The 25,200-nt window shown below is 46.9% G+C and overlaps 1 protein-coding gene across 2 annotated transcripts in view; it reads left to right on the top strand.

The window, feature by feature from the left end:
* The first annotated feature begins 825 nt into the window (after positions 1–825).
* Ipmk (inositol polyphosphate multikinase) overlaps positions 826–25,200 on the top strand; it is a 37,847-nt gene continuing 13,472 nt past the window's right edge. For both annotated transcript variants that reach the window (XM_028780281.1, XM_028780280.1), the window contains exons 1-3: positions 826–964; positions 16,104–16,189; positions 18,664–18,760. In XM_028780281.1, the coding sequence (XP_028636114.1) occupies positions 826–964; positions 16,104–16,189; positions 18,664–18,760 (322 nt within the window). The remainder of the gene's footprint in view (positions 965–16,103; positions 16,190–18,663; positions 18,761–25,200) is intronic.

Raw genomic sequence — 25,200 nt, 5'->3', positions numbered from 1 at the left:
CAGCGCCCATTACTCCAGTTCCAAGAAACCCCACTCTTCTGGCTTCCCTGAGCACAATTAACAATCTTAGAAAAAAGATGAATTAAGATGACTGTCAATGTCGAACGCATAAACTTGTCATGAGTACTTTGAGGTAGTGGTCGGGCTGGGTGCCAACTTGGAAGGTGTGGGAAGAGACTTCTTCAAGCAGGATGCTCCTGTCTCTTTGATCTGGGAAGGCAGGACGTTGTGGGAGGTCTGCCCATAACCAGTCACTTCTCTGGGCTGCCCGGCCACGGGTCTCTTAGACCTAATGCGCTTTTCACATCGAGACCCCGGACGCCAGTTCGCCCCCTGGAAGCTCTGAGGTGTGAGCTGGTGATGATGCAAGCAGTGGGCAAGAATCCCACCCTCCGACTTCTGAGCATGCTCAGTGCGGGTCGGCGGCGGGCTCGGACTTTAGACCTGCTTATTAGGACGCTGGTCTACTCTTCGGACGTGTTCAGTAGTAAGGGTGAACAGGTCCGATCGGTGGCCTCTGCGCATGATCAGTGTGGAGCTGGCCCGGATCCAGTAGGGTAGCCTCTGGGCATGCTCAGCACGGCGGGGCCGGATCCCGAGGAGTAGCTGTTGCGCATGCTCAGAGTGGTGCTCGCCCGGCCGGAGCGCGCAGGGGGCGGGCAGAGGCGGGGCCGCGGCGCCCTTATCCCGGGCGCGGGCGGCCGGGGTTCAGAGTGCGGGCCGCGAAGCGGGCAGCGCGGTCTCGGCATGGGTCCGCGCGCTGGACCTGCGCGGGCGATGCCGCCCGGTCCTCCCTGACGCCTGACGCCGAGTGTCGCCGCCCCGATGGCCGCCGAGCCCCCAGCGCTGCGCCTGCGGCCGCCGGGAAGCACCGGAGACAGCCCGCCGGTGCCGCGCCTGCTCGGAGGCTGCGTGCCGCTGTCGCATCAGGTGGCTGGCCACATGTATGGCAAGGACAAAGTGGGTGAGTGCGGCCTCGGGTCCCCTTCCCCAGTCTTCAATGTGCTCTGTCCCGGCAGTCCCCGACCTCCGCCGTGCCCTGCTCCAGCAGTCCCCGGCCTCCGCTGTCCCCAGCCTCGGTGGTGCTGTGGGCTTAGCCGTCGCCACCCCTACAGTCACTTGTCTCCACTCTCCCCACCCCGGCAGTCTCAGGCCTCCGGATCACTGTCTCAGCTGTCCCCAGCTCCTCTGTCCCCACCCTGGCGGTCCCTGGCCTCCCATCCCAGTCACAGCTGTCCACGGCTCTTCTATTCCCTACCCGGCAGTCCCTGGCCCCAGGTGTCCCGCAGCCTAGAGTCACCGGCTCCCGCTGTCCCGAGTCTCCCCTGTCCCTGGGGGTAGGAAGCCGGGCGTCCCCAGGAGCAGCCACAGGCTCCTAGTGGCGCGGAGAGGCGTGCCCCTTCGCCCCAGGGAAGGCGAGTGTTGATTGGAGAAGGCGTTGTTAGTAAAAATAAGGAACTTGGTTTTCTTTTCTGGACCGGGAAGTAAATTCTCCCTGGAGCTCGAGATCTGTTTATTACCAGGAATAGTAATTGCTAGAGGGACCCAAACGTTTAAGACGCTAACCCATCGCTGGAGGGGAAGGAAAAACAAACTGCTATATGCTTTTAAATTTGCTTTGGCTCATCCAGGATCACTCCCTGTCCCTCGAGGAGGATTCTCCGGTGTCTTTGATTGCGCTGGGAGGCGTGGTTCGGCGGTGCAGAACCTTGCCTCCTGGGTAGGCTACACACCCAGCTGTTAGATAGAACAGTACACATATAAAATACGCATTCTTTCCTTATTCATTTTTATAGACTGTTCCCTGGCATTTGACATGTGTTTTGAGAATTCAAAATTTGTAGAACAGCACAGGATCTACTCCAGGGCAGAGACTGTAATTCAGTCCGCTACTCACAGCGTATGGGCTCGGTGGACATACGAAGTGTAGGATGAACTTGGGACTCTTGTAGATAGCTGACCCGGATGGTTTGTGTTTTGCTGATAAAGCGATTCAGGTATAGGCTGGTAAAGCAATACATTTATGTCTTTTCTTTCTTCAGTGGTGTAGAGGATTTAGTCTAAGACCTTAGAGAGACTAGGTAAGAGCATTACCACTGACCTACTTTCTCTGGGGCTTCCTCTCTCTTTTAAGATGGGGCTCCCTAAGTGCCACTTGGAACTCACTGTAGCCTAGGCTGGCCTTGAACCTCGGATCTCCCTGAGTGGCTGAGGGTATAGGCATAAGCCTGCTAAGGTAATACATTTTAAGACAAGCCTGGTTAAGTGTCACACTGATACAGTGGCCCAGAACCAAACCAACACCCACTGTATATTGTGCTTGTGGGAAGCACACAGACTGGAGCCCAGCTGCCATCAGGAAATGTTGAAAGACTACGTCAGAGTTAGGAAACTGCACACTTGAGGTTCATGGCTAGGATATTTCCTCCTATGCCTCATATCTGGAGTCAGCTTGCTTATAACAATGGGATTCCTATAATCTAAAGGCCTAAGAAAGTGATTGTTTCCCTGGAGGTCCTGGAGACTATAAAAAACAGACCCAAATAAAGATCATCTGTGATTGGCACCTGGGACTAGCTTACGATGCTAGCGACCTGTTTAGAGTCACTGATGATTGATCACAGAGTGCCCTGATTGCGACTTTAAACTGTGTCACAAACAAACAGCACAGAGAGGGTGAATTTCTCACCCGGACTGCCTAATTAAAGAGTAACTGAGATTTCAGAGAAAGTAGTCCCCAATTTTACTATTAAGATTTTTTTTTTCCAATTTCACTAGATTCTTTTGACCGAGAGGTGAATTCTTCATGTTGTGCCAGCAGCCTGATGTTTGTTCCTCTGGATTTTCAGATATTTAGTGTGGATGGTACCAGTCGTCCTCCCTGCTCATAAACAGATAGATAGCATGGTAGTCAGCAGTTCAAAGTTCAGCTGTTTTTATTATTGTCCCTCCACTGTCACATCTGGGTCACATTGCTTAGAGCAGGGTTCTCAGCCTTCCCAGTGCTGCAGACCCTTCCTACGGTTCTACGTGTTATGGTGACCTCCTGCCCCAGTCATAAAACTGCTTTCATTGGTACCTCATAACTGTCTGTAATTTTGATACCGCTATGAATCGTAATGTAAATATCCACATTTTCCTACCGTCGTAGGTGACTCCTGTGAAAGGGTCTTTCTACCCCCAAAGGGGTCACGACCCACAAGTCGAGAACCACTGTTTCGATCCTACGGCACTGCCAAGGTTCCACCACTGCCTTAGTCCTCACTAAGCTGTGGAACACATCATGGAGGTTGTATTTATTATCGTTTGTTTTAAAACTGCGACTACTCACTGGATAACAGGAGTTTTCATTTTAGGATTGGTCTTGTCTCAAGGACAGGAAAAGAAAAGCGTGGTACCCCTCACTGTCATGGTCCAGAGTTAGTAGCCGCCGGCTGCATTCTGAGTGCCCTTGGGCCATTGTTGGTGGGCACTTGACTGTACAGGAGGACAGCATTCTGAACCTTCACTCAGACACTCCAATGGCACATGCTGGTTTTTTTTTTTTTTTTAAATCTGGTCTGCATCTTGTAGTTAAACCATGTTCTTTGTTTGTTTGTTTGTTTGTTTGTTTGTTTTTCGAGACAGGGTTTCTCTGTGTAGTTCTGGCTGTCCTGGAACTTACTCTGTAGACCAGGCTGGTCTCGAACTCTCGAACTCAGAAATCTGCCTGCCCCTGCCTCCCAAGTGCTGGGATTAAAGGCGTGTGCCACCACTGCCATGCAAACCATGTTCATTTATGTATAGATGTCCCTTGAGCTGCCGTGGGACGGTCACCCTCAACAAACACACTGCTGCCTGGTGGCCTGGTGGCTCTCTGGGAGCTTCTCTTTTGTCCTGTTCAGTCTTTGACAGAGTGCTTATATCAGAATCTGCTTCCCTGTTCCTCTCTGGTGAGATGCGCTTGTGTTTGCTGTAGCAGAAGATGTAGCGTTAGGATGTTCCTGGACACCATTGTTCCTCTTCCACATCATACCACCAAAAACCGCAATAGCCATATCAGTTTAAATTCCCGGTGTTCTCCAATGTTTGTGCAGTCTCTTTTTCTGTCCCAGTACTTTATCACATGCCACTAGCTTCACTTAAAAACCCTTAACATTTCAAACAAGTGGCTCAAAGCCAGAATTTGTGCCTCGGCCAAATTTGGTATGCAGAGATATGGTGGTCTGTGGGGAGGATTTGGAGCTGACACCGGCGATAGGGTAGAAAGCCTCACACCTATTTTGCGACTCTGGTCTGCTCGTTCTGTAGCGGAGAGCAGGAAGGAGATACAGCGACAGCAGAGGGAAGGACGGAGCCATATTACCCAGTCTCTGTTCTCATCTGCTCGCACATGCCTTTTTTTCCCTGAACTTTCTGTAAGTAGGTTACATATGTCCTGTCATTTATATAGTGACACTTCTGTGTGGATTTCCTAAGAAAACCCGTACTCTCTCCTGTAGCCAGAGTGTATTTATGCCTGGCGGGGATTTAAGCGCTGCAGCTCTGTAGTGATAATCTCAGCCCCATTTAGTCTTATTTGAATAATGTGTCCCCCCCCACACACACTTGTGTTCCTCAGGACAGCCCTCCATTCTTACCAGCAGCCTTGAGTTACTTAGGACTTCTCTGCTTTAGCTTGTGACAAAGCCTCAGCCTTTCTCTCTGGTGGTGTTGACACTGAAGAGTACGTGTTACACATTTTATGAAATTCGTTCCACTCTGAGTTCATGAAGGTTCCATAGGATGAGATTCAGGGTGTACATTTCCGACTGGACATCGTACTCACCTGGAGACCCACAGTAGCTGTCTGACCGTTATTAGTGGTTCATTTTGGTCATCTGGTTCATGTACGGTCTGACTTTTCAGGGTGCAGTTAGTCTTTCTCCCCCCAGAATGAGTAAGCCATCTGTAGGAGACACCTGAAGGTCCTGAGAGTATCTGGACCATCATCGGACATCACCACTAGATTTTTGACTTACGTTGATGATTCTTGATTCTTGTCTGAAGCAGAGGGTTGTGAAGTTATGATTTTTCTCCTTAATTCTGCCACTGCCGTTAACAATCAGGTTTCTAAGAAGTCGCCCCTCTTTACCCCTGCACATGTGCATTCTTATTTATGAACCATTTGGGACTCATGTCCTACCAGACACAGAAATGGTTTTTCCTTTGTCAGTGGGACTTCCTTTCTGTTCCAAGTTACTGTAGAATAATGACCATCACCCCTCCCCAGCTGGAGAATTGGCCTTTTGTGCAAGGAACCCTGGCTCCCTTTCATGGCAAATGCTGTTTCTGTTTAACATTTTACTTCAGTTCCTTGATTGATCTCAGGGCCACAGAGCCACTTCTCTGACCCAGGAAATAACCCCAGGAATCTAAGACCAGGGTGTTAGGGGTGTTGGTATTGGGATGTCATCGCTGGTGGGCCCTTTGAAGATGCAGCTGATGGTGTGTAGATATTTTAGAAGTCACAACTGCATAGCTACAGTTCGATCCCAACCTGAGACCTTCGTTCTGGACTTTATAGCCTTTCTCCTCTTCCCCCAGTGAGAATGCTGGCTCCCTGTGTTCTCGCTCTGTTTATTCTGTGATGTAGTCATATCGTTTTTAGAATTTCTATACCAAAATTTCAACAGAAGACAAGCCTGCAATAAAAAGCTCAGGGTCGAATCTTTTATTTTACGATTCATTTATTGTATTTCCATGTATGTGTACCTGGGTGAGTTTAGGTCTGCCACATTTGGGCGGTGCGTGTGGAAGCCAGAGGACATCAGTCCCTTGAAATTGGAGTTAGAGGTGATTGTGAACCACCTGATGTAGGTGCTGGGAACCGAACCTGGGTACTCTGCAAAGCAGTAAATGCTTTAACCTTTAAATTGTCTCTCCAGACCTATAGTCAGGGTTCCTATACAGATTATGAGGTTAGAAACTGTTCAGAAGTTTGTTTTTTTTTTGATTACTTTTTTGTTATTTCTTTCCCCTCCCTTTTATATATAGCAGCAGTTATTTAAATCTAGTTGGTTTTTTTTTGTTTCTGCTAAAATTTAGTTTCCTCTTTTCCATTTTGTTCCCAAGCTCAAGACCCTAGAAAGGGTCGGTCGCGGTGATGTACGCCTTTAAATCCCAAAGGCAGAAGCGGGCAGATCTCTGAGTTGGAGGCCAGCCTGGTCTACATAGCAAGTTCCAGACTTAACCATTCACCGCATTTCTCAGCAGTCCTTCTGTAGGGGACACATTTCAGTATTTTCTTATGCATCCTTTCTGACTCTTTAATAACATACCTTTTTTCTCCTCTGCCTGGCACAAAGGGTGGTAACGCCCTTTACAGGTGGCTTTAAAGCTCACATCATTACTTTAAAAAAAAAAGAAATCAGCATCTTGTCTATTAGCGTACACAGCTTTTCTTCCTAGTCTTCTGCCCAGAGCGTGTGTGGACCCTAGTTTATTCAGCAAGCATCTTAGGTCTGCTCTGTCCCACTGCCCAGTGCTGGGTAGTTGACATCAGGATAAGTGAATAACCATCCTTTCTCTTTGAGGTTTGTCTTGACATTTTCTGACCCTCGGTGACCAGGTGTGGATTTCCAGTCACTCCTCACATTCTGTCAGAGACCTGAGGAAGTCTTGCTCGCCAGAGCTTTTGCGTTTCGCGGTTGCCCTTCCTCCCCTTCCGTAGTTTCTGCCTTTGAGTACCAAGTGGTCATAAAGGAACAGTCATACACAGAATCCAGTAGGCTTCCCAAACTAGTTAATGCTACTTTAAATTGTTCTGACGTTTACACAAACTTTGTGTGTGTGTGTGTGTGTGTGTGTAACTTTCAAATATATAAAACATAGCCAGAATGGCAGTGAACCAGCTATGTCCAGTCGTCAAACTGGCCCCGTGTGTGTAGATGATAGTTTGTGGAACTGTTTCAGAATAAGCTCTATCGTGACCTTTTGTTCTAATAATTGTGCGTCTCCTAAAAATGCAACCCTTTTTCCTGCCTACTTGGGATAAAACAATGAAATTCAGAATACAGTGTTTGGCGGTTACCATCTTTGCAATGAGACCTGACGTCGAATACGGTTTAAATATGGGGCTGACACACCAGCCATGTTGCGAGCCCTTCGTGTTACTGTTTCTTCTTCAAGCACAGAGTAGCCCTTTCAGTTATCCTGAGTGCCAGTATTCTGTCCTTTCTTGTCCTGTTCTGTCAGTAACCCTGTCTTTCTTTGTTTGCTTGTTTTTTATCTTAATTTTTTTTTTTTTAGTAGTGCTTGGAATTGAACCTAGAGTCTTGTGAACTAAGCATATACTCTACTGCTGAGTTACATGCCCAGATCTCTTTATGTTTTTCGCCATGAATTCATTGTATTTCCTTATTATTATGTGAGTATGTGTGAGAGAGGTGGTGTGCTCATGTTGATGTGCGTGGCAGTCAGGTTTCTACTGACTGCTTTTGTAATACATTCATCCTACTCCCTCCCCTATGGGCGTAAATATAGTTATTTAAAGACACATTATGCCTACTTAGCAAAACCACAGAAGTAGCTTTATCACTGGGTTTATGGCCTCCTCAGCCTGAGCTAACAATACCAGAAGTTAATTCCCGTGTTAGAGGGCCTTCAATCCACTAAGAAAAGTGGTTGGTTACTCCCTTGCCTTGTCTGACCAGTCAGTATTGTTATGCGTGGAGACCACCACTGAGTTTGAGCGCTGGTGACAATTCTCCGTATGCACCATTGAGGGCCAGCCAGCAGAGGAGTTTTCTAACCCACGGGATCTTACAATCCAGTTCAATCTATCCACCTTATTTTTGGAGGCCAGGTCTCTCATTGGGCAAGGAACATGGACTCTAGACTAGTTGGGTAGCAAACCCGAAGGATCTTTCTGGTTTTAGGCTCCCCAGGGCTGAGATTAGAAGTATGCTAGCCAGTGTTCTATGTGGGCCCCGGGGAAGGGAACGCAAAGCCTCATAATTGCCCAGCAAGCATTTTACCAATGGACTCATCTTCTTGGCTTACTTTCTCTTATTTTTTGTGTATGTGTGGTGTGTGTATGTGCATCTATGCTTGCATGTTCATGTGTGTGTGTATGAGTGTGTGTGTACATAGATATATGGTACAGGTATGTGGAAACCCAGAGTTGATATCAATTGTCTTTCTCTATTGTTCCCACTGTATTTATCAATGGAAGGTCGCATGGTAGACCCAGAGCCCACTGGCTCTGCTTGGGCTAGCCCATTCTCCTAGGCATCTGTTGGCTCTGCCTCCCAGGAGGCAGCCATCATGCTTTCTTGACTGTATGTGGGTTCAGGGCATCTAAACGTGGCATCTCACATGCATGATTAGTGCTTCATCCACCAAGCAAGCCATCTCCTCTTTGTTTTTTAAATTTATTTATCGAAGCAGAATCTTATGTAGGCTAGCCTGGCCCCAAAAGCTGTACAGCCTGGCCTGGATCTCATTGGGTAGTTAAGGATGAATTGATTCTCCTGCCTTCACTTCCCAAGTCTGGTACTATAGGTGCACACTACTACAACAGATAGTCCCGACCTGTATGCAACATCTGATACATAAGATTGTCACATACCTTTACACAGCTTGATTGTTTCATTATTACAGTTGGGTTCAGAGATTGTACAGTGTTGCCAGAGAGAGAGATCATGTATTCTCGGATTACGAGGCACAGGTTATCAGTGGCATTGCTGTTGACAGACCTTTGCTTATATAGCTAAGTGCTGGCTGTCGCTATTTCCACTATGGAGTTACCATTTTTTTTTTTGCCATTATAATTAAGTAACTTGGGAGGAATATTTGAGTGTTATTTACCCCTTTCCTCTCTTAAGATGTTGTAAGCATCCACCGAGAATTGCCAGGCTCCTGTCTCACTGAAGGATGCCCTCGGAAGTGCTCCTGCCTCTCTCCAGCAGTTGGCATTGTGCACACACTTCTTCTCAAGCGTTCTTTTCCAGGATGGACTAGGATGCCTCAGCTTCCGTCAGTGGATTGTGACTGCTACTTTTAATCATTCCCCAAATGCCATTCTCCTAAATTTGGACGGTGGCGGCTCCTGGAGGCTTTTGCTTTTGTGTCTTTTTGACATTTTCTGTTTTTTTTTTTTTTTAAGTGTCTTCCCTCCATTTCTGGCATAAAATGATGATGCAAGGTTACTTGTTTTGTATCTTCCTCGTTCCTGGCCCGGAACTGGAAGGAACTGTTTGTGTCCTTTAGCGAGGAGTGGCATTTCAAATCTGCATTCCAGGTGTGTGATTTCACCTGTCCTTTGAGCAGACGTCCTTCGTGCACGGGGTTATGTGTGTTTCCCAGTGTGCATGTGTGAGCATGTGTGAGCATGTGTGAGCATGTGTGAGCATGACTGCACGCCCTGGAGACTTCAGGCAGGGCGCCACATAGGCACAAGCTTGAACAGCCTCTCCCCAGGCCTGAGCCCGGCCGGGCCTGTTATTTTGAGCTCAGCATCTGAGGGCTTCGTCTCCCATCTCAATGAGAAGTTATTATGTTTACTCACTTTGAAATCCTAAATAAACTTTTATTCCTGGAAAAGTTAATATATATGTACTGCTGTATTAATCTTACCTTTTATTTTTTATTTGTTGTTTGAAATAGGGTCTTACCCTGTAGCTTAGGCTGGCTGGTTTGGAATTCCTGTGTAGTCCAGACTCACCTAGATGGAGCTCCTGTAGGCACAAGACACCACTCCTGGTTTTTTATCTTTTTCTGGGCACAACTTGCACGTCCTCTGGTGCTCATGGAGACGAGAAGGCGGCTTCAGAGCCCTGGAACTGGAGTTGCGGACTGGACTATTGCGAGTCACGTCGTAGGTGCTGGGAACTGAACCTGAGTCGTTTGGAAGAGTAGCACGTGCTCTTAACCGCTGATCCATCCATCTCTCCAGCCCCTTTACCGTGTGTTTGTGTTTATATATTTGTAATTATGTCTGTTATTTTTTAATGGTGGAATGTCTTATCACCCAGGCTAGCTTTGAACTCTATGTAGTCAGGTGACTTTGATACTCTTGGTTCCCTCCTGACCTAGACTGGGATTAAAGGTATATGCCCTCATGCCTAACTTTTGCAATGCTGGGGATTGAACTCAGGGCTCTGGCAAGTGGACAATCACTATACCTATTGTATATTACCAGCCCTTGCGGTGGTGTTTACTGGAGATTTATGGTCTGTACCTCTTAAACCCATCTTTGTTGGGGTTTTTAGCAGTCATATTTACACTATCTTATACAGAGCAATGGTTCTCACCCTTCCTAATGCTGTGACCCTTTAATACAGTTCCTTATGTTGCCGTGACACCCCCCACCATCAAAGTATTTCATCGCTACTTTAAAACTGTAATTTTGCTACTGTTATAAATTTGAAATGTAAATATCTGATATCCAAGGTAGCATGGGGGTCACGACCCACAGGTTGAGAAGCGCATATAGAGCCTTGTCTCTAGAGAGTGGCTCTTGGGAGGGTGATTCAGAAGACCAAGGCTCCTCTGGGCTGCATAGTAAGTTGTAAGTCATTCGGGGTAAAGAGCCTCTCACCATGACCCTCTGAGACTGCCTTCAAAACAAACAAAAAGGAGTTGAGAAAGATACTATCTTGTTTCCTGAGAAATTTATTGAGATTACTGTTGCTATTTTTGTTTGTTTGATATCGTTGTGTTGGGAACAGTCACTAGGAGGCCATTTTGGCTGCGTTTGCATTGCCTTCTCCTCCCCTCCCCCACCCACTCTCTCTTCAATGCTGAAGATTAAATCCAGGGACACATGCATGCCGCGGGAACTCTTTGTCAGCAGCTCTTGCCCCGCCTAGGTTTGTTTCTTCCTGTCAGTTTTAGCACTGTGTGTTTAAGAGAATTGGTTTCATACCTGTTGTGACATTTGCTGAGGGTAACTTCATGTCTCTTTTCTTCCTTTGAATGTTCATTTATTCCTAATAATGATCTTTTTATCTTTTTTTCCTTGATCTGTTTAGCAAGATACCAGTTTTCTAGGTCAGTCACTTTTGATTTCATTGTTGTTTTTTTTTTCTCCCCTCTGTTGATCATTGACAGGATTAGTTATTGAGACATGTTCTTACTGTGTCCCTCAGGCTGGCCTTTATCTCTTGACCCTGCTCCCTCGCCTTGACAGTGCAGGGGTTGACTGCCATGCCCAGCATCCAGTTTTTTTATTGAATTGGATTTTGTTCATATGCATGTGTTTAAAATGAACACATCTCTCTCGGACGTAAGTGTGGTTCCTTTTCCTGAATGATAGAAATATTTAACGTCTTCTTTCATTTATTGATTTGGTGGTGGCAGGGGATAGATAGTCAGGGTGCCCGTGGAGGACAGCAGATAACCTGCGGAAGGGTCTCCCTTCCACCATACGATTTACAGGGATTGAACTCGGGTCCTTAGGTTTGGCCGTAGTCACCCTTATCCACTGAGCCCTCCACCAGCGGCCGCTGTTAGACATATTGAAGGCTACGCATTTCACGGTGAGCTGCACTGTGCAAACTTTATTTTCGCTTAGCGCGTGGGGCGCTTTCTCATTTCTCCCGTGGTTTCGATCCACGTGTAATTACAGTGGTGTCGGTTACTCTCCTGTTATTTGGCATTTCTCCTCATGTCCTGCTGTTCCTGCTGTGGTTTGAGGACATCGTCTGCAGGATTCCAATCCTCGACGATTTGGGGATTGGTAAACAGCACGTATGTTTGAGGAGCCTGTGTGTTCTGCTGGACAGTTTTTCCTCCTGTCCCCTCCTCCAGACAGTCCTGAACTGTGCAGGGTTTTCTGCCTCAGCTGGGACTGTTGTGACAAGGTGCAAAGCTGTACTCAGGATCCCTGCACTGTGTGTAAACTGGAAGGTTCTCTGCTGTTGGGGTTTTGTGTATCATGACGATGCCTTCTCCACCAAGTACCAGAAAACCTTTGTGAATTTGTTTATGGTTCTAGTCCATTTTTGCTCCTTGAAATCCTTGTATCTTGAAGCTATGTTATTGTAAGCTCTGATACACATCTGTAATTTTGTATCCTAATCACCTAACCTTGTCATTATGAAATGTATTTCTTAAATAGGACAAGATTTCCTTCCTTGGGGCTGAGAGAGATTGCTCAGTGGTTAGGATTGCTTTCCCAGTACCCATGTCAGTCAGTTCACAACCGCTGTAACTCCAGCTCCAGAGGATCTGACGCCCTCTTCTGGTATCTTCATGTACAACACACACACAGACACAACACAAGAAGAATAAAGTCAAAATTACTTCTCTTAGTGAGACAAAGTGGCAAATGTCTTTAATCTAGCACTTAGGAAGCAGAGGCAGGCAGATCTTTGTGAGTTCATGCCCAGCCTAGTCTATGCAGCTAGCTCCAGGACAGCAGGGCTACACAGAGAAACCTAAAAAAACAAACAAACAAACAAACAAACAAAAAAACCTTGTCCTGGAGCTTGCCATGTGATGTGCTGTAGTTGTCATCTTCCTTATGATGGACCATGCAAGTCCTGTCTCCCTCCAATCCCTCTCTTCCTAATGAAAGACTGAATTCAGGACCCTCAACAGTGTAGGCAAGCATGCACCCCTGGAGTATGTCTCCAACCCAACTTTTTCTTTTTCTTTTTTTAACTTATAACCAACCTGTGTCTATATTTGAAGTGTCTGGCGGGTATGTATTTTCTCATGTATTAGAATTCCACTTGTCTTTGGCTGTGGATTAAAAAAAGTATCCTTAAATTTATTTTAGAATATCTTAGTTTTGTCATATTTCTACAACCTCGTTTTTTAAATACTTCCTTCTATTATTTTTAAATGTCATATTTATAATAATCACCTTAAATAGAGTATGCTCCTCTTTTAGTCTATGCTTGTTTTTGTGATGCAGTTCTATCTCTAATAACAAAAGGGGTATGTGTTAGCCTGTATATGCTGGCCCATCAGAGGAAAACATAAAAGCCATTGAGGAACTGAGAGGGATGGTACAAGCCTTTAATCCCAGGGTTTAGGAGGCAGACATAGGTAGGTCTCTTGAGTTCTAGGCCTGCCAAGAGACCCTGTCTGATAAAACAAACCAAAACAAAAATCCTAATATTATTTTTATCATAATAATTTCTAGAAGGAAAAGCATAAACATTACATTTTAAATTATGTAGACTATGCTTTACATAAATTTGTTGTTGGTTTTGTTTTTTTGTTTGTTTGTTTGTTTTGTCTTGTTTTGGTTTGGTTTGGTTTGGTTTTTGAGACTGGAAACTCTTACTCATAGCTTTCTGGCCTGGAGCTTGCCCTGCCAAGCTGGCCTTGGACTTGAAAGTCTGACTGCCTTTGTCTCAGTCCTAGGCTCAAAGGCGTGTGCCACCACACCTGGCTCCCTTTCACAGAACTTTTAACAGGTCGTAGTTGTGATCCCTCTGAATGCTTACTGGAATGTTGAGATCTTGCAACAGTGATTATTGTGGTCAAAGACTCAGCATCAAACGTAGTCGTCTGAACATAGAGTAGCATCAGTCTGTACACTGTGAAATGTACTGTCTGTTAATGTACTGTTCTTATGTGTGTCTGCATGCGCACCTGCATGAGTTTCTTTGCACCATGTGTGGCGATGCCTGTGGAAGGCAGAAGTGGGTGTCAGGTCACCTGGAGCTGGAGTTACAGGCAGCTGTGAGCCACCTGAGCATCCTGAGAGCTGAACAGAGCAGCAGGCTCTCCCTGCTGCTGAGCTCTCCCGCCCGACCAAGCCTGAGACCCTGAGATATCTTCATGATGCCTGTCCTTGTTTCTAGCCTTTGCCAGCCACCATTCTGCTTTCTAAGAGCTCCGGCACTTTAGATGCTTCATGTAAACTGAATCAAGAAGTCCTGGCTTGTTTCCAGCGCCATCTGAGGCATTTTGGTACAGCAGCTTCAGCCTCCTAATGGCTTTGAAACAGGCCTTGGGTGTTAGTTCTGGTGGGCTGACTTGCCAGAGGACTGTGCTCAGCTGCTTTCCTTTGCCTCGAATGCTCCTGATTCAGAGCTGAGCACTCACATACCCTTTCTGTAGGTATACTGGATTGTTGCTAGTCTGGAACTCAGAGTTGGGGTTAAAGGCATTTGCCAGCATGCCTGGCCCCTTTCCGTTTTATTATTATTGTTGTTGTTAATTTTGGTTTCTAGAAACCCCTTTGTAGCCCAGGCTGTCCTGGAACCTGCTCTGTCAACCAGGCTGGTCTAGAACTTGAGATCCAACTGCTCTTGGCTCCAGAGCGCTGGATTAAAGGTGTGTGCTACCATATCCAACGTTCCTTTTATTCTGAGACAAGGTCTTGGTACTATTCTGGCTGGCTTTGAATTGGTGATGGTCCTTCCTCGGCCTTCCTTGGTGTACCATAGCCCCTTACTATTGGCATCTCTGAAGGTTCATTTTGCTCTTTTCTTCTGTGATAATTTTGTTGATTTATCTCCCAAGTTGTTTCCATCCTACATGCTTCGGGTTTGTTTCTTTTCTTTCCTTCCCCTCTCTCTCCCCCCCAACCCCCCAGTTCTGGAATTTCCTTGGGTTCTCTCGGCCTCTGCACTTTTCTCTGGTTTCTGTAGCATACATGGGATTTTTGTTGAACATGCTTGCTTCCTAATTATGATCATGTGACAGTCTTGCATCAGCCTCTGTTGATTATGCATTCTTCCTGTTCTTTGGTTTGCCTCCTAACTTGCTGCTGTGCACAGGACATCCTGCTTACGGCAGGCTGGAAAGCAGAGTGGATGGCTTTGCTCTCCTCTCTGAAGGGCCTGTCTCCTCAGGAGGCCCGTGCCGTGCCTCAGTTAATGGCTGCAGCGTGGAGCTTGCTGGTTGGGATTCGGCTTTGGTCTTAGGTGCTGTAGTTCAGCTGGATCTTGGCTTCATTCACTCCGGTCTGGGACTATTACTACTTTCAGTTTTCTCAGAAAACTTGATTATTTTGTAGGACCCAGGGTCTGTTCCTGTGGGGTCTTTCTGATCTAGTCTGCAGCTTCTCTACACAACTGGCTGCAGTTACCTGGTCCCTGCCTGTAAACAGTCTGGGAAGCTGACTGAGAAGAGCTGGATGGGTGGGTGGGTGGGTGGGTGTGCTTCTCTCCTGGCTGTTGATGCCTCAGTTTCTCCCTCTGGGATTCAGCCCAGCCGTCCATGTGCTGTCGTTCTTCCCAGATGCAGGGGGAGAGGATGCATTCTCACCCTGAAGTCCATCCTCAGAAACAGGTTTCTCGTCAGTCCTTTGTAGTCAGGTTAGACTAATCCTGGCATCCCCCAAATCTTCTGACCAGCCAAGCTTTCCCGTCTAACTTACTATGTCCCTTCTGTCCTGCCGATGTCTAGATCCCAGACACACTTGCCTGAGACTTCTGCTTTGACGCTTTAAAAATATTCATTTTCCACCGTTGTTACGAAGTTCACGTCACTTGCCAAAAAGAAGTATAGATACAAGTGGTGTACTTTATAAAATTCTAATTTTATAAACTACATTTTGTTCCAGTTGTCATGCTTCTGTGAAATTCCAATACATAAAGATTAAAAATTTCAAGTTGCACCGAGTGGTCATTCCTACTTACATGGATCAGGCCAGTGTTGGTGTGCATATGGTGACTGGGAAAAAGACTTTTGTATTGCATGGATGGGTTATAGAGAGGCATCCCTGATGTTCCATGCTGGGACCCAGCACAGCTATGCACAGTGCATCCAAGCCGGGAGGACGAGAAAATTATAGAACATTGCCAACTATGAAACTCACATATGGCTACTGGAAACACACTTTTTCTTGTCTATAAAAATGAGCTGGGTTGTATTACTACTTCCCCCCCCCACCATAACCTATCATAGAAAGTTTATTACAGAGAAGTTTCTAGAAAATCCCAGGGCCATAAGAGAATCTCCCCGAGGGAGAAGAAGATGAGAAAGCTGGGTGACTTGAGGGTGTGCTGGTCTCTCTTAGTAACAAGTATTGAGAACATTAGAATGTTCCAGCTTCTGAAACCAGTAAAGCTTTCCATCCCTGAAATTGGTTGCCCTGCTGTTTCAGGAGCAGACATATCCTGGGAAACAGGGTACCTTAACCAAAGCATTGACCTCGTCCAATTTCTGTTGTGCAGGCATACTCCAACACCCAGATGGTACAGTTCTGAAACAGCTACAGCCGCCGCCACGGGGCCCAAGAGAGCTGGAATTTTACACCATGGTAAGTGATGTAAGATGCTGCGTTGGTCTACATGCTCCTCACTCAGTCTTCTGCCGTGACTCAGAGTGACAAGTGTGTTTGACAGTGTGCCCTGGGTCCCCTCGTGACAAACAAGCTTCAGGCAGACAAGGCTCATCTTCCAGCGTTCCCACTGCAACCTAGTATTTTCCGTCCTGCTTCACACCTCAACGATTCTTATTCTGAGTCACTAAATTGATTTCAATCAACTGGTCGTGACCCACAATTTGAAAAACACTCAACAGAGAGAGTTTGTCACTCTCAGAAACGCTTCCTTAGTGTTTTTATTACAGCTTCTGAGAGTCTTGTTTGCTTTGTTAGGCAGGTTCTCTCTGTACATTGCAGGCTGACAGAGGACTCCGGTGCCCCTGCCTCAGCCTCCCGGGTGCTGTGTGCCACAGTGTCCTGCCTCTTGAAGTCTTCAGCGTTTCTCTACACTGTGGGAGAAGGGCTCATTCCTGATGACTCAGAATACTTTTTAGTGTGTTCACAGTGTTCCGTGACCACCAATTATTTCTTAACTGCAAAACATTTTAGCCATGAGGCTCCGCCTTGCCTGCCCACCAGCTACAGATCTGCTTTCTTTCCATGAGCGTGCTGGCTTTTGTGTGTCTGCTCCCGGATGACGCTTGTTCAGACCCCTTGCAGCCCTTTTTTGCAGTTGAAGTGTATATGGAGTCTGTGTGGTTCCATCCTTACAGAAGTAAACTGTGGATATGAGCCCCTGACCAAAGCCCGCTTGTAGGTGGTGCCCGCCCCTCTGCAGTTAGTTGGCTTCTCACTGTCTTGGTAATGTTCTTTTAGACACAAAGTCATGGATTTTGATGAAGCCCAGCTTGTATCGGCTCTTTCCCGATACTGTTTTGGGAAAGGGCCTTATTCTGTAGCCTGGAGATTTACGTGAACCCTGGCGCCCACAGCAGTCATCCTCTGTCTCCTGAGTGCTGAGAACACACGTGTGCACCACCACACCCAGCCCTTTGATTGGTCTCGTTTGGACCCGTATTGATTTTCCTTATCCTGATTAAGAGAGCATGAAGGTACCTCTTCCCCACTGGAAGATCCTGTTTCCTTTATCGGTGCCCATGGTTCTGTCCTGTGCTGTCTCTGACCCTCTGATAGAACCCTTCCATGTGGTTCCACATGGAACAGAAGAAGTGTTTGCATAAGCAGTATGCTCACTGGCTAGGGCGGCCATGACAAAGTAACACCATTTGGCTTGAAATGCAGAAATCAAGTTGTCCACGCTTAACCTCCTAGTCTGGCTGCAGTTTCTTCTGAGGGCCTCCCCTCTCCTGCTCAGGGGCTGTCTCCTCAGCGATTCTTCTGTGGGTTTCTATCCTAGTGCACTTCCTGAGAACACCCTCAGCAGGGTGAAACCTTATTTTCACCATGATGATCTCCCTGGACGCCATCTCCAGAGGTGCTTACATTCTAGGCCCTGGGCTTGGGTTATTCAGCTATGTGCTGGCTCACAGCTCACCCTGTAACAGTGGTTGATTTCGAGAATTGAAGATTTGTTTTCTTTCTTCCTGAGAGAAATGGCAAAATCCTGGGCTTGAAGACTGCCATTAGACGGTTGAGCAGTTTAGCGTGTGTGTGACTATCCACCATGTCCTGTGTGGTGCGTCAGCACCCTGCCCCGCTGAAACATGGTTTGCTCACTTAGTAGTCAACATTTCTTGGGAGACTTCTCGAAAGAAAAACAATAACTTGTTTTCTTTCCCTTCCTCTTAGATGTGACGTTCAGCTTCTGGTAAATGAAATTCTATCTTATACTTTTAATTTTAACTCTTGTAGTGTGCTTACTCTTAAAATTACGTGTCGTTCAGATGGGTGTTAAAGCTGTCCCTTAAATTTTAAAATAAATGAAGCTGGTGCCATAAGAGATGAAATACACAATACGTAAAATATTTGTTTAATGAGAAAACCAGGTAAGTGTTAAAATGGTTCAAGGGGGGCCAGCAAGATGGCTCAGCCAGTAAGGGAGCTTGCCTCTAAGGCTGGTAGCCTAAGTTTGGTTGGAAGGAAAAAAATTGATATCCCTAAGTTGTCCTTACACACACAGAGACACCACACACGCACACACACACAGAGACACAAAATGAGGGAATGTAAAAGTCACAAATAAAAATAGTCCAAAAAGTTAGCCAAGGTACACGCTCCAACCCTTGCCCTTTAGCCAGAATTACTTGCCCGTGTCCAGAGAATTATTTTGAATTCGGTGTCAATTACACCTGCACAACTTACAAGTGGCAAAAATAGTTGAATGACATTGACCGGGAGGATGAATCAGCAGGAGAGTGCTCCCCATGGAGCACGGCTTGCTGCGTTAAGTAGCTGCTTGTCGTTACTTGGGATCCACTGCCCATTGCACCTCACAGCAGATGAGTCTGTTACATACACTCAGTCTTGAGGCCTTACGGAAAGCTGACCAGCTCTGCACCTCTGTTCAGGTTTACGCTGCTGACTGTGCCGACCCTGTTCTCCTGGAGCTGCGAAAACACCTGCCCAAGTACTACGGCGTCTGGTCCCCTCCCACCGCACCAAACGGTAATGGATTTTCTGTACGTCTCATGGCTCTCAGTTCTCAAGCTCGGCTTTGTGAGTCCATGTGAAGGCTGGAAAACAGGGAACACTTCCGCTTTCCTTTCCTACCCTCACGAAAGGAATCTCACTCGTATCTTCCCTGTTGCTGTTTCCTTAAATGATGTGTTACACGTCAACTGATAAATCTGTTACACTTGTGTGAGCACAGCTTAGTACCATACTCATTTACAAATGGCCATTGCTTATGTAAAGAATAAACCATTAAGAACACAAGCAGAAACCTCCCCTGTGTAGCTTCAATCTCCTGCCTTACTCCCAACCCACAAGCTCTGTTTTCAGTATTTTGGGGACCCCTGGGAAGTACCATAGTGGAGAAACGAGAGCATGTCTTGGAGTCTGGTGATGAGGTCACTTAATCAAGGCTGCAGGCTTCGTTGATATGGGTCTCGAACCACACTGTTACACTGTCTGACCTTTGGTCCCTAACTTAGTCTGTCAGATGCCACTACTGCAGCCATCTTGGCTTTTCTCTGTGGGAATTGCTGAATAGTGGTCAGTCCAGGGCTGCTTGGGGTAGTTACGAGCCACCTGTACTTCACAAGATCAGAAAAAGTAAGTTGGCTGAGGCTCTGTGGACTTCAGGAGAGTGCTGCTTACCTGAAGACCTCAGGACTAGACAGGTGTGTTTCCAGTCTGCGAATATTCACATATACAGAGGTGTCATGGTGATAAGACTCAGATCCAGACTAGGGACTTACTTTTGTGAAAACTGAAGGCAGCTTTTTGGTATTTGTGGTGTGCTATAATCTAACCTATGAGGCCAGAGTGACATCTTCCACTGTGGTATCACATTGGTGCCCATAAACTTTCAGATTGTGACCCATATTGGGTTGTAGATTTTTGGATTAGCAATGTTGGGTTCATCCACTTACCTTTTTTTCTGTTTGTCTTGCTCCCTGGCTTAAAGGTCTTAGCCCCAAATACATGCAGATATTTATGACTGAAAATAGCATTCTGAGTAATTACCCCACAGACTGTTGTAACTACACTTGAGTCCTTTTTATTTTCTAGAAACTAAGGTCTCAATGTGTATCCCCCCTGGTCGGCTTGCCTCTGCTGCCCGGATGCTGGCATTGAAGGCATATGCTGCTGTAGCCGCCTGCGGCCACGAGTCGAACGGGTTCACCTGGAAAGAGGGCTGGGAACGAAAGGGGGACGGAGAGGGAGAAAAGATGAAGCCAAGACAAAGTTCTCTGATCAAGGCTCGATGGTTTAATGTTAAGCTTTCAATTTAAAGGGAAAGACCCCAACCGAACCCTTCCTAGTTTCAGCCAGGCGAGATGGGTGGGATAATCCGTTCTTGGTCACGGGTCACGGCGGAGATGTCTCAAGGCAAGCCCAGGGGCAGTTCTTCTTTCAAGTTCCTGTAGCAGGATCTACGTGCAGCCAAGGTGGGTGACTCCACCTAGGTGTAGCCAAGGTGGTTAGTTCCACCTGGGTCCTATTATCTGGTCTCTTGTGGTAAACAAGGCCTGCTCAAGGCTGGAGGAAGGGCACATGCTGCCATGTCCATAGGTCCTTCTTGTCTGAAGTCTGTCTAACATATGCTTGTAGACACACTCTGTATTGTAGCATCTTACCTTCCTCCTTTGCCGGGAGTGGCACCTGTCAGGACTGCCGTGAAGAACCAGAGAAAGCAGCTTGGCGCTCTCTCCGGGCCCCAGTGAGCTGTGCTGACTGTGGCTGCTTAATGCAGAACAGCCAGTCCTGAGGCCAGTGTGTGAGTAGAAATGAAATACTCAGCTGAACAACGTTCTTAGAAGGGACCGGAGAGATGGCTCAGGGTAAGAGCACTGGCTTCTCTTACAGAGTTCTTGGGTTCAGTTCCCAGTACCCACAGGATAGCCCCTAACCACCTGTAACTCCAGGGGATCCGATACCCTCTCCTGGCTTTGCAGGCATCTGTACAGACATGGTGCAGATACATACATGCAGACGAAACAGTCATGCACAGAAAATAAAAGGAAACTTTTACAACGAAGATGTGTTTTGAGAAGATTCTTTGGAGAACTTGGGAAGATAGGTATGACTTAGATATCCACAGGCATACACAATGTGTATGTGTAACCAGCGCTTGTCTTTTTCTTTGCGACAGGGCCTCTCTATAACTCAGGCTGCCCTACAACTCATCATGCAGACTTAGTGGCCTGGGGCTCACAGAGACCCACCTGCCTCTGCCTCCAGTGTGCTGGGATCAAAGGCATATGCCACCACACCTGGACATTTTCTTTTTTGCTATTATCTCTTTGCTATGGATGTAGCAGATAAAAAAAAAAAAAGCAAAACAAAAAAACCAACCCCCCCCAAAACAAACAAACAAAAACCCAGCGTCAGAAAAGCAGTTGGAACATCTCTTGCAGTATTTTTTCTGTCTATGATAGAAACCAATCCATAAGGCTTTCTGTAGCAGAAGCAAAATAGGGAGATACTTGTGTAGCTGGCAGCAGTGTGAACAGTGTCTGTGTGGGAAGAGGGGAGACTTGGGAAATTCAGCGCCACGGTCAAGCACCTACGCGGCCCGCTGGAGCCGGCCGATCAGATTGCATTTCGCTGTCTTAGCTCTTTTCAGCTCGAGATAAAAATCAATGTGTAATAAATAGATGTTCTTGTTAATGTTTAACTGTGGGCCAAGTCATCGGATTAGCTACGTGGTGGAAGGTCTCCATTATCAAGTGCCTGGCTGAGCTGTGATCGTGCCCTTTAATTTTGTGGTTGTTCCGATGGATTTGTCTCACTGGGAAGGGGCCGGGCTTGCTCCAGGCCCGCATTTGTCTTTATTCTGGATGTTGGAGTTCAGCTCGCACGCATGGTGGCCTAGCACGGGTTTTAATGTTTAATAGCTAGTGTATTCATTCAGGCCAGTCCCCATGCTCAGTGAGCATCATGTGACCCCAGAAAAATATCACTTCTGTTCTTCATGAGCAGCTCTGGATGTTCGAGGTGCTCATGCTGTTGCCTGTGTGCCTCAGAGCAGTGCCTTGTCGTGTGAGGGGGGTCTTAGAGCTGTACTGACACAGCCTGAGCCCTGTGGGCCACGATGCCTGTTTCATGGTGGGCCCCTGATTTGGCGGTCCTCAACCTGTGGGTCGCCATCCCTTTGGGGAGCTCAGATGACCCTTTCACAGGGGTCTTCGCCTAAGACCATCAGAAAACACAGATATTTACATTATGATTCATAACAGTGGCAAAATTACAGCTATGAAGCAGTAATGAAAATAATCTTATGGTTGGGGTCGGCACAACGTGAGGAACTGCGTTAAAGGGTCTCAGCATTAGGAAGGCTGAGAAGCTCTGCTCCGATTTGCATATGCCACTGAGGTATAGGGCATGCTAGGATGGCACAGGCTAACATACAGTGGAGCTGACATTTGAACGTAGTTTTCTGTGCTGGGAAAAATCGCTCTAAGTGCTATCATTTTGTGAGTATAAGTTGTACAAACAAACACATTTAGTTAAACAAGAAGGCCATTTTATTATGAGGATCTAGAAATGTGTTACAAAAGTCAGGGGTGTGCAGCTGAGCCATGCTGGGACCAGAATGGAGCTCAGGAATGTTTCTGCGCATGCCCCTAGCCCAACGAAAGGATCACTCTCACTTTTCACGTGTTGTGCCTGTGCTGAAAATCCAGACAGAATAGTCACAAGCTGCTTGTCCGTCAGACGTTTGCCCTTTTCAATGGCTGTGATTGGGAGTTGGGTTCTTGTGTGATGGGAACTTCTGAGGTCTGTGGTTAGCACTGGAGTTGGATTACACCATGACAGACCTCAGGTTGTCTCAGCTGGGGACCAGCCCATGTCAGTACTTCCTATATACAGGAGTCTCTTCCTCTTTCCATTCAGTCCACAGTTCATTGATGGTTGCATCCCACACATGAAAAAACACTGCTCCACTCTGGACACAGAGGGGCCGGACTGAGAAGACATCTTTTGTTACTGGTCTGGAGTTACCTCAGGAGACTGTCCTGTAGTGAAATGCCTTTGCTCGTTACATAACTGAGTCTCAAGACTGACCTATTTTGACTTGAGCTTTAGTCTACTGAAATCACTGAAAGAATCTGCTAGCCATGGTCTCCAGAGTGAATCGATGTTCAGGCTCATAGACGTGACAGCTGTCAGTTTGTAACAGTCTGCCGCACAGGCTGTGTCCCACTTTCTTATTTCTCTCTTCCCAAAGCGTCTGTTAAGCCCCTCCACACCCAGCTCTAGTTCTCTCCTGAGTACACATGTGTTCCTTTTCTTTGGGGTGTGTGCTGGGACAAGCTCTTGCTGTGTACCCCAGACTGGCCTGATAACCATGTTGCCCAGATTTGTCTTCACTCCAAAGTACTCCTGTCTCAGCCTCCTGGGTGCTGAGATAACAGACCATCCTCAGAGGCCTGGACCTCTACATCCCTAAAGCAGGTTTTGATGTTTAGTGATTGCAACTTAGAAGGGAAGATATATAAGTAAGAATCTCAGCTGCATGGTATTTCACCCCTGTAATCTCAGCACTTGGAAAGCTGAAGTGGGGAGGGCTGCGTGTTCCAGGCCAGCCTAGTAAGATGCTGTATCAAAACACCAGAGTGTGTGCAAGTATAACAGAAAGAAACCAGGGAATGGAAAGGAAACACCTCAAGCCTCAGAAGATCTTAACTCATTTTCGTGTTGGAGGCTGGTGATCTAGCGGTGATGTAATTCCAGTCAGAGACATAGGAACCAGTAACTAGAAGAAGCACACATGTGACCAGTTGAGCTAAACACAAGTAAAATGTTTGGGCCCTACTTGTTGACGAAGTGGCTCTGTCTGTTATAGCGCAGGGTGGGCTGGGTCCTCAGTGTCCAGGGCAGTGGGAAAGGACGGGAAAAGCTACACCCATGTTTAGCAGGGGTTCACTGTATGGAAGGAGAAAACATCTATGTTTGGATTTGTAGGGCCCGGTCTATTCGACACAAAGAGAATAGCCTTCCTTTGAGGTGTGTGCTGGGCCTCCCACTGACAGCACACTCACATCCAGCCTTACTTCAGTGACTCCAATGTCTCATCTCCAAGTTAATGATGGAGTCTCCAGGATGCTGGGATCTCTGTGTTAAGGTCCTTCATCTTTCTAACACTTGGGGTGTAAGCCTGGCCATCAAAGCTCTTCAACACTGCAGTGAGGGTGGAACCGTCCTTTCCCAGGTTCTCCGTCCTGTGGCTGCCTCTTCAAACACAGACGCTAGGCTGTGTCCACTTGTCCTTTTGCTACTGATGCCTGTGGGGTTGATGTGACCTGGCCTGTTGTCAAGGTGCCTGGGCAGCCTGCTTTCAGGTTCAGGCCCCTAGGCTGCTTATATAGTGCTCTTCTGGGCTGCCGTCCCCTTGGCTACAGTGCTGACCTGCCTTGACGGAAAGATAACGTCTACCTCTTTGTCCTTCATCCTCTGCAGTCTGAGAGCCTTGAAAGTTCCTAAGGCCTGAGCTGTTCTCATTAGGTTCAACACCAACCTCTGTAGTCATTTCAAAATGTGCCAGTCTGGGTGGGACAGGGAAGAGGAACATTAGTGCACAGGACCCCTCTCATGCTGGTACCTCTCACCCAGCTGGGTTAGAGGAAATGTGCACTTCCCTAACTTTACTATGTGTGTGTATGTGTACCTATACGTCGCATGTATGCACATGTATGAGCAATGGCACACATGTAGCGGTCAGAGGACAGCCTTGGGTGTTGGCTCTCACTTTTACCTTGTTTGGGACAGGATCTCCTATTGGCTGCTGCAGAGGCCACATGGCCAGCCTGTATGCTCGGCCTGTATGATCTGCAGGCTCATACCTCTGCCTCCTGTGTCTCTGTAGGAGGCTTGGACTGTACATCACTTGATTTGTCCAGCTTTCCGTGGGTTCTGGGGATGCTAACTTCCTCCTGATGCTTCTCCGCACCGTACCCACTCATCCCTCTCCTCCAGCCTTAAGAGCTAACATGAGTCATAGTTTCATTGAGAATTTGGACAGGATTGTTTTCCTTAGGAACTGGGAGAACTATTTCTTTTCTTCTTTTTCTCCTCACATCCAGATCTGTGCTTTCAAGGTAAAATGTAAGAAGGGGCTTTTGTGGCGTGACAGCAAGTTTTCTGTGGGTAGATGTGTGCAGGGTGCTGAGATGTGCCAGTGACAGAGCAGCACTGCGCGTGAGAGTAGCAAGAGAGAAGTTAGTGTGGTCGTTTGGATTCAGCCCCTAGTTTACTGATGTCAAAAAAAAACTTTACTAAATCCTTAAAATATTAAGAAATCTGAGCCAGTAATCCTTGGGAGGCAGAGGCAGGCGGATTTCTGAGTTCGAGGCCAGCCTGGTCTACAGAGTGAGTTCCAGGACAGCCAGGGCTGCACAGAGAAACCCTGTCTCGAAAAACCAAAAAAAAAAAAGGAA

This window comes from Grammomys surdaster, unplaced genomic scaffold, assembly GCF_004785775.1.
Source record: "Grammomys surdaster isolate TR1022 unplaced genomic scaffold, NIH_TR_1.0 367, whole genome shotgun sequence".
Lineage (NCBI taxonomy): Eukaryota > Metazoa > Chordata > Mammalia > Rodentia > Muridae > Grammomys > Grammomys surdaster.
Note: the sequence above shows the minus strand (reverse complement) of the source record. Positions and strands in the feature narration are given on the sequence as shown.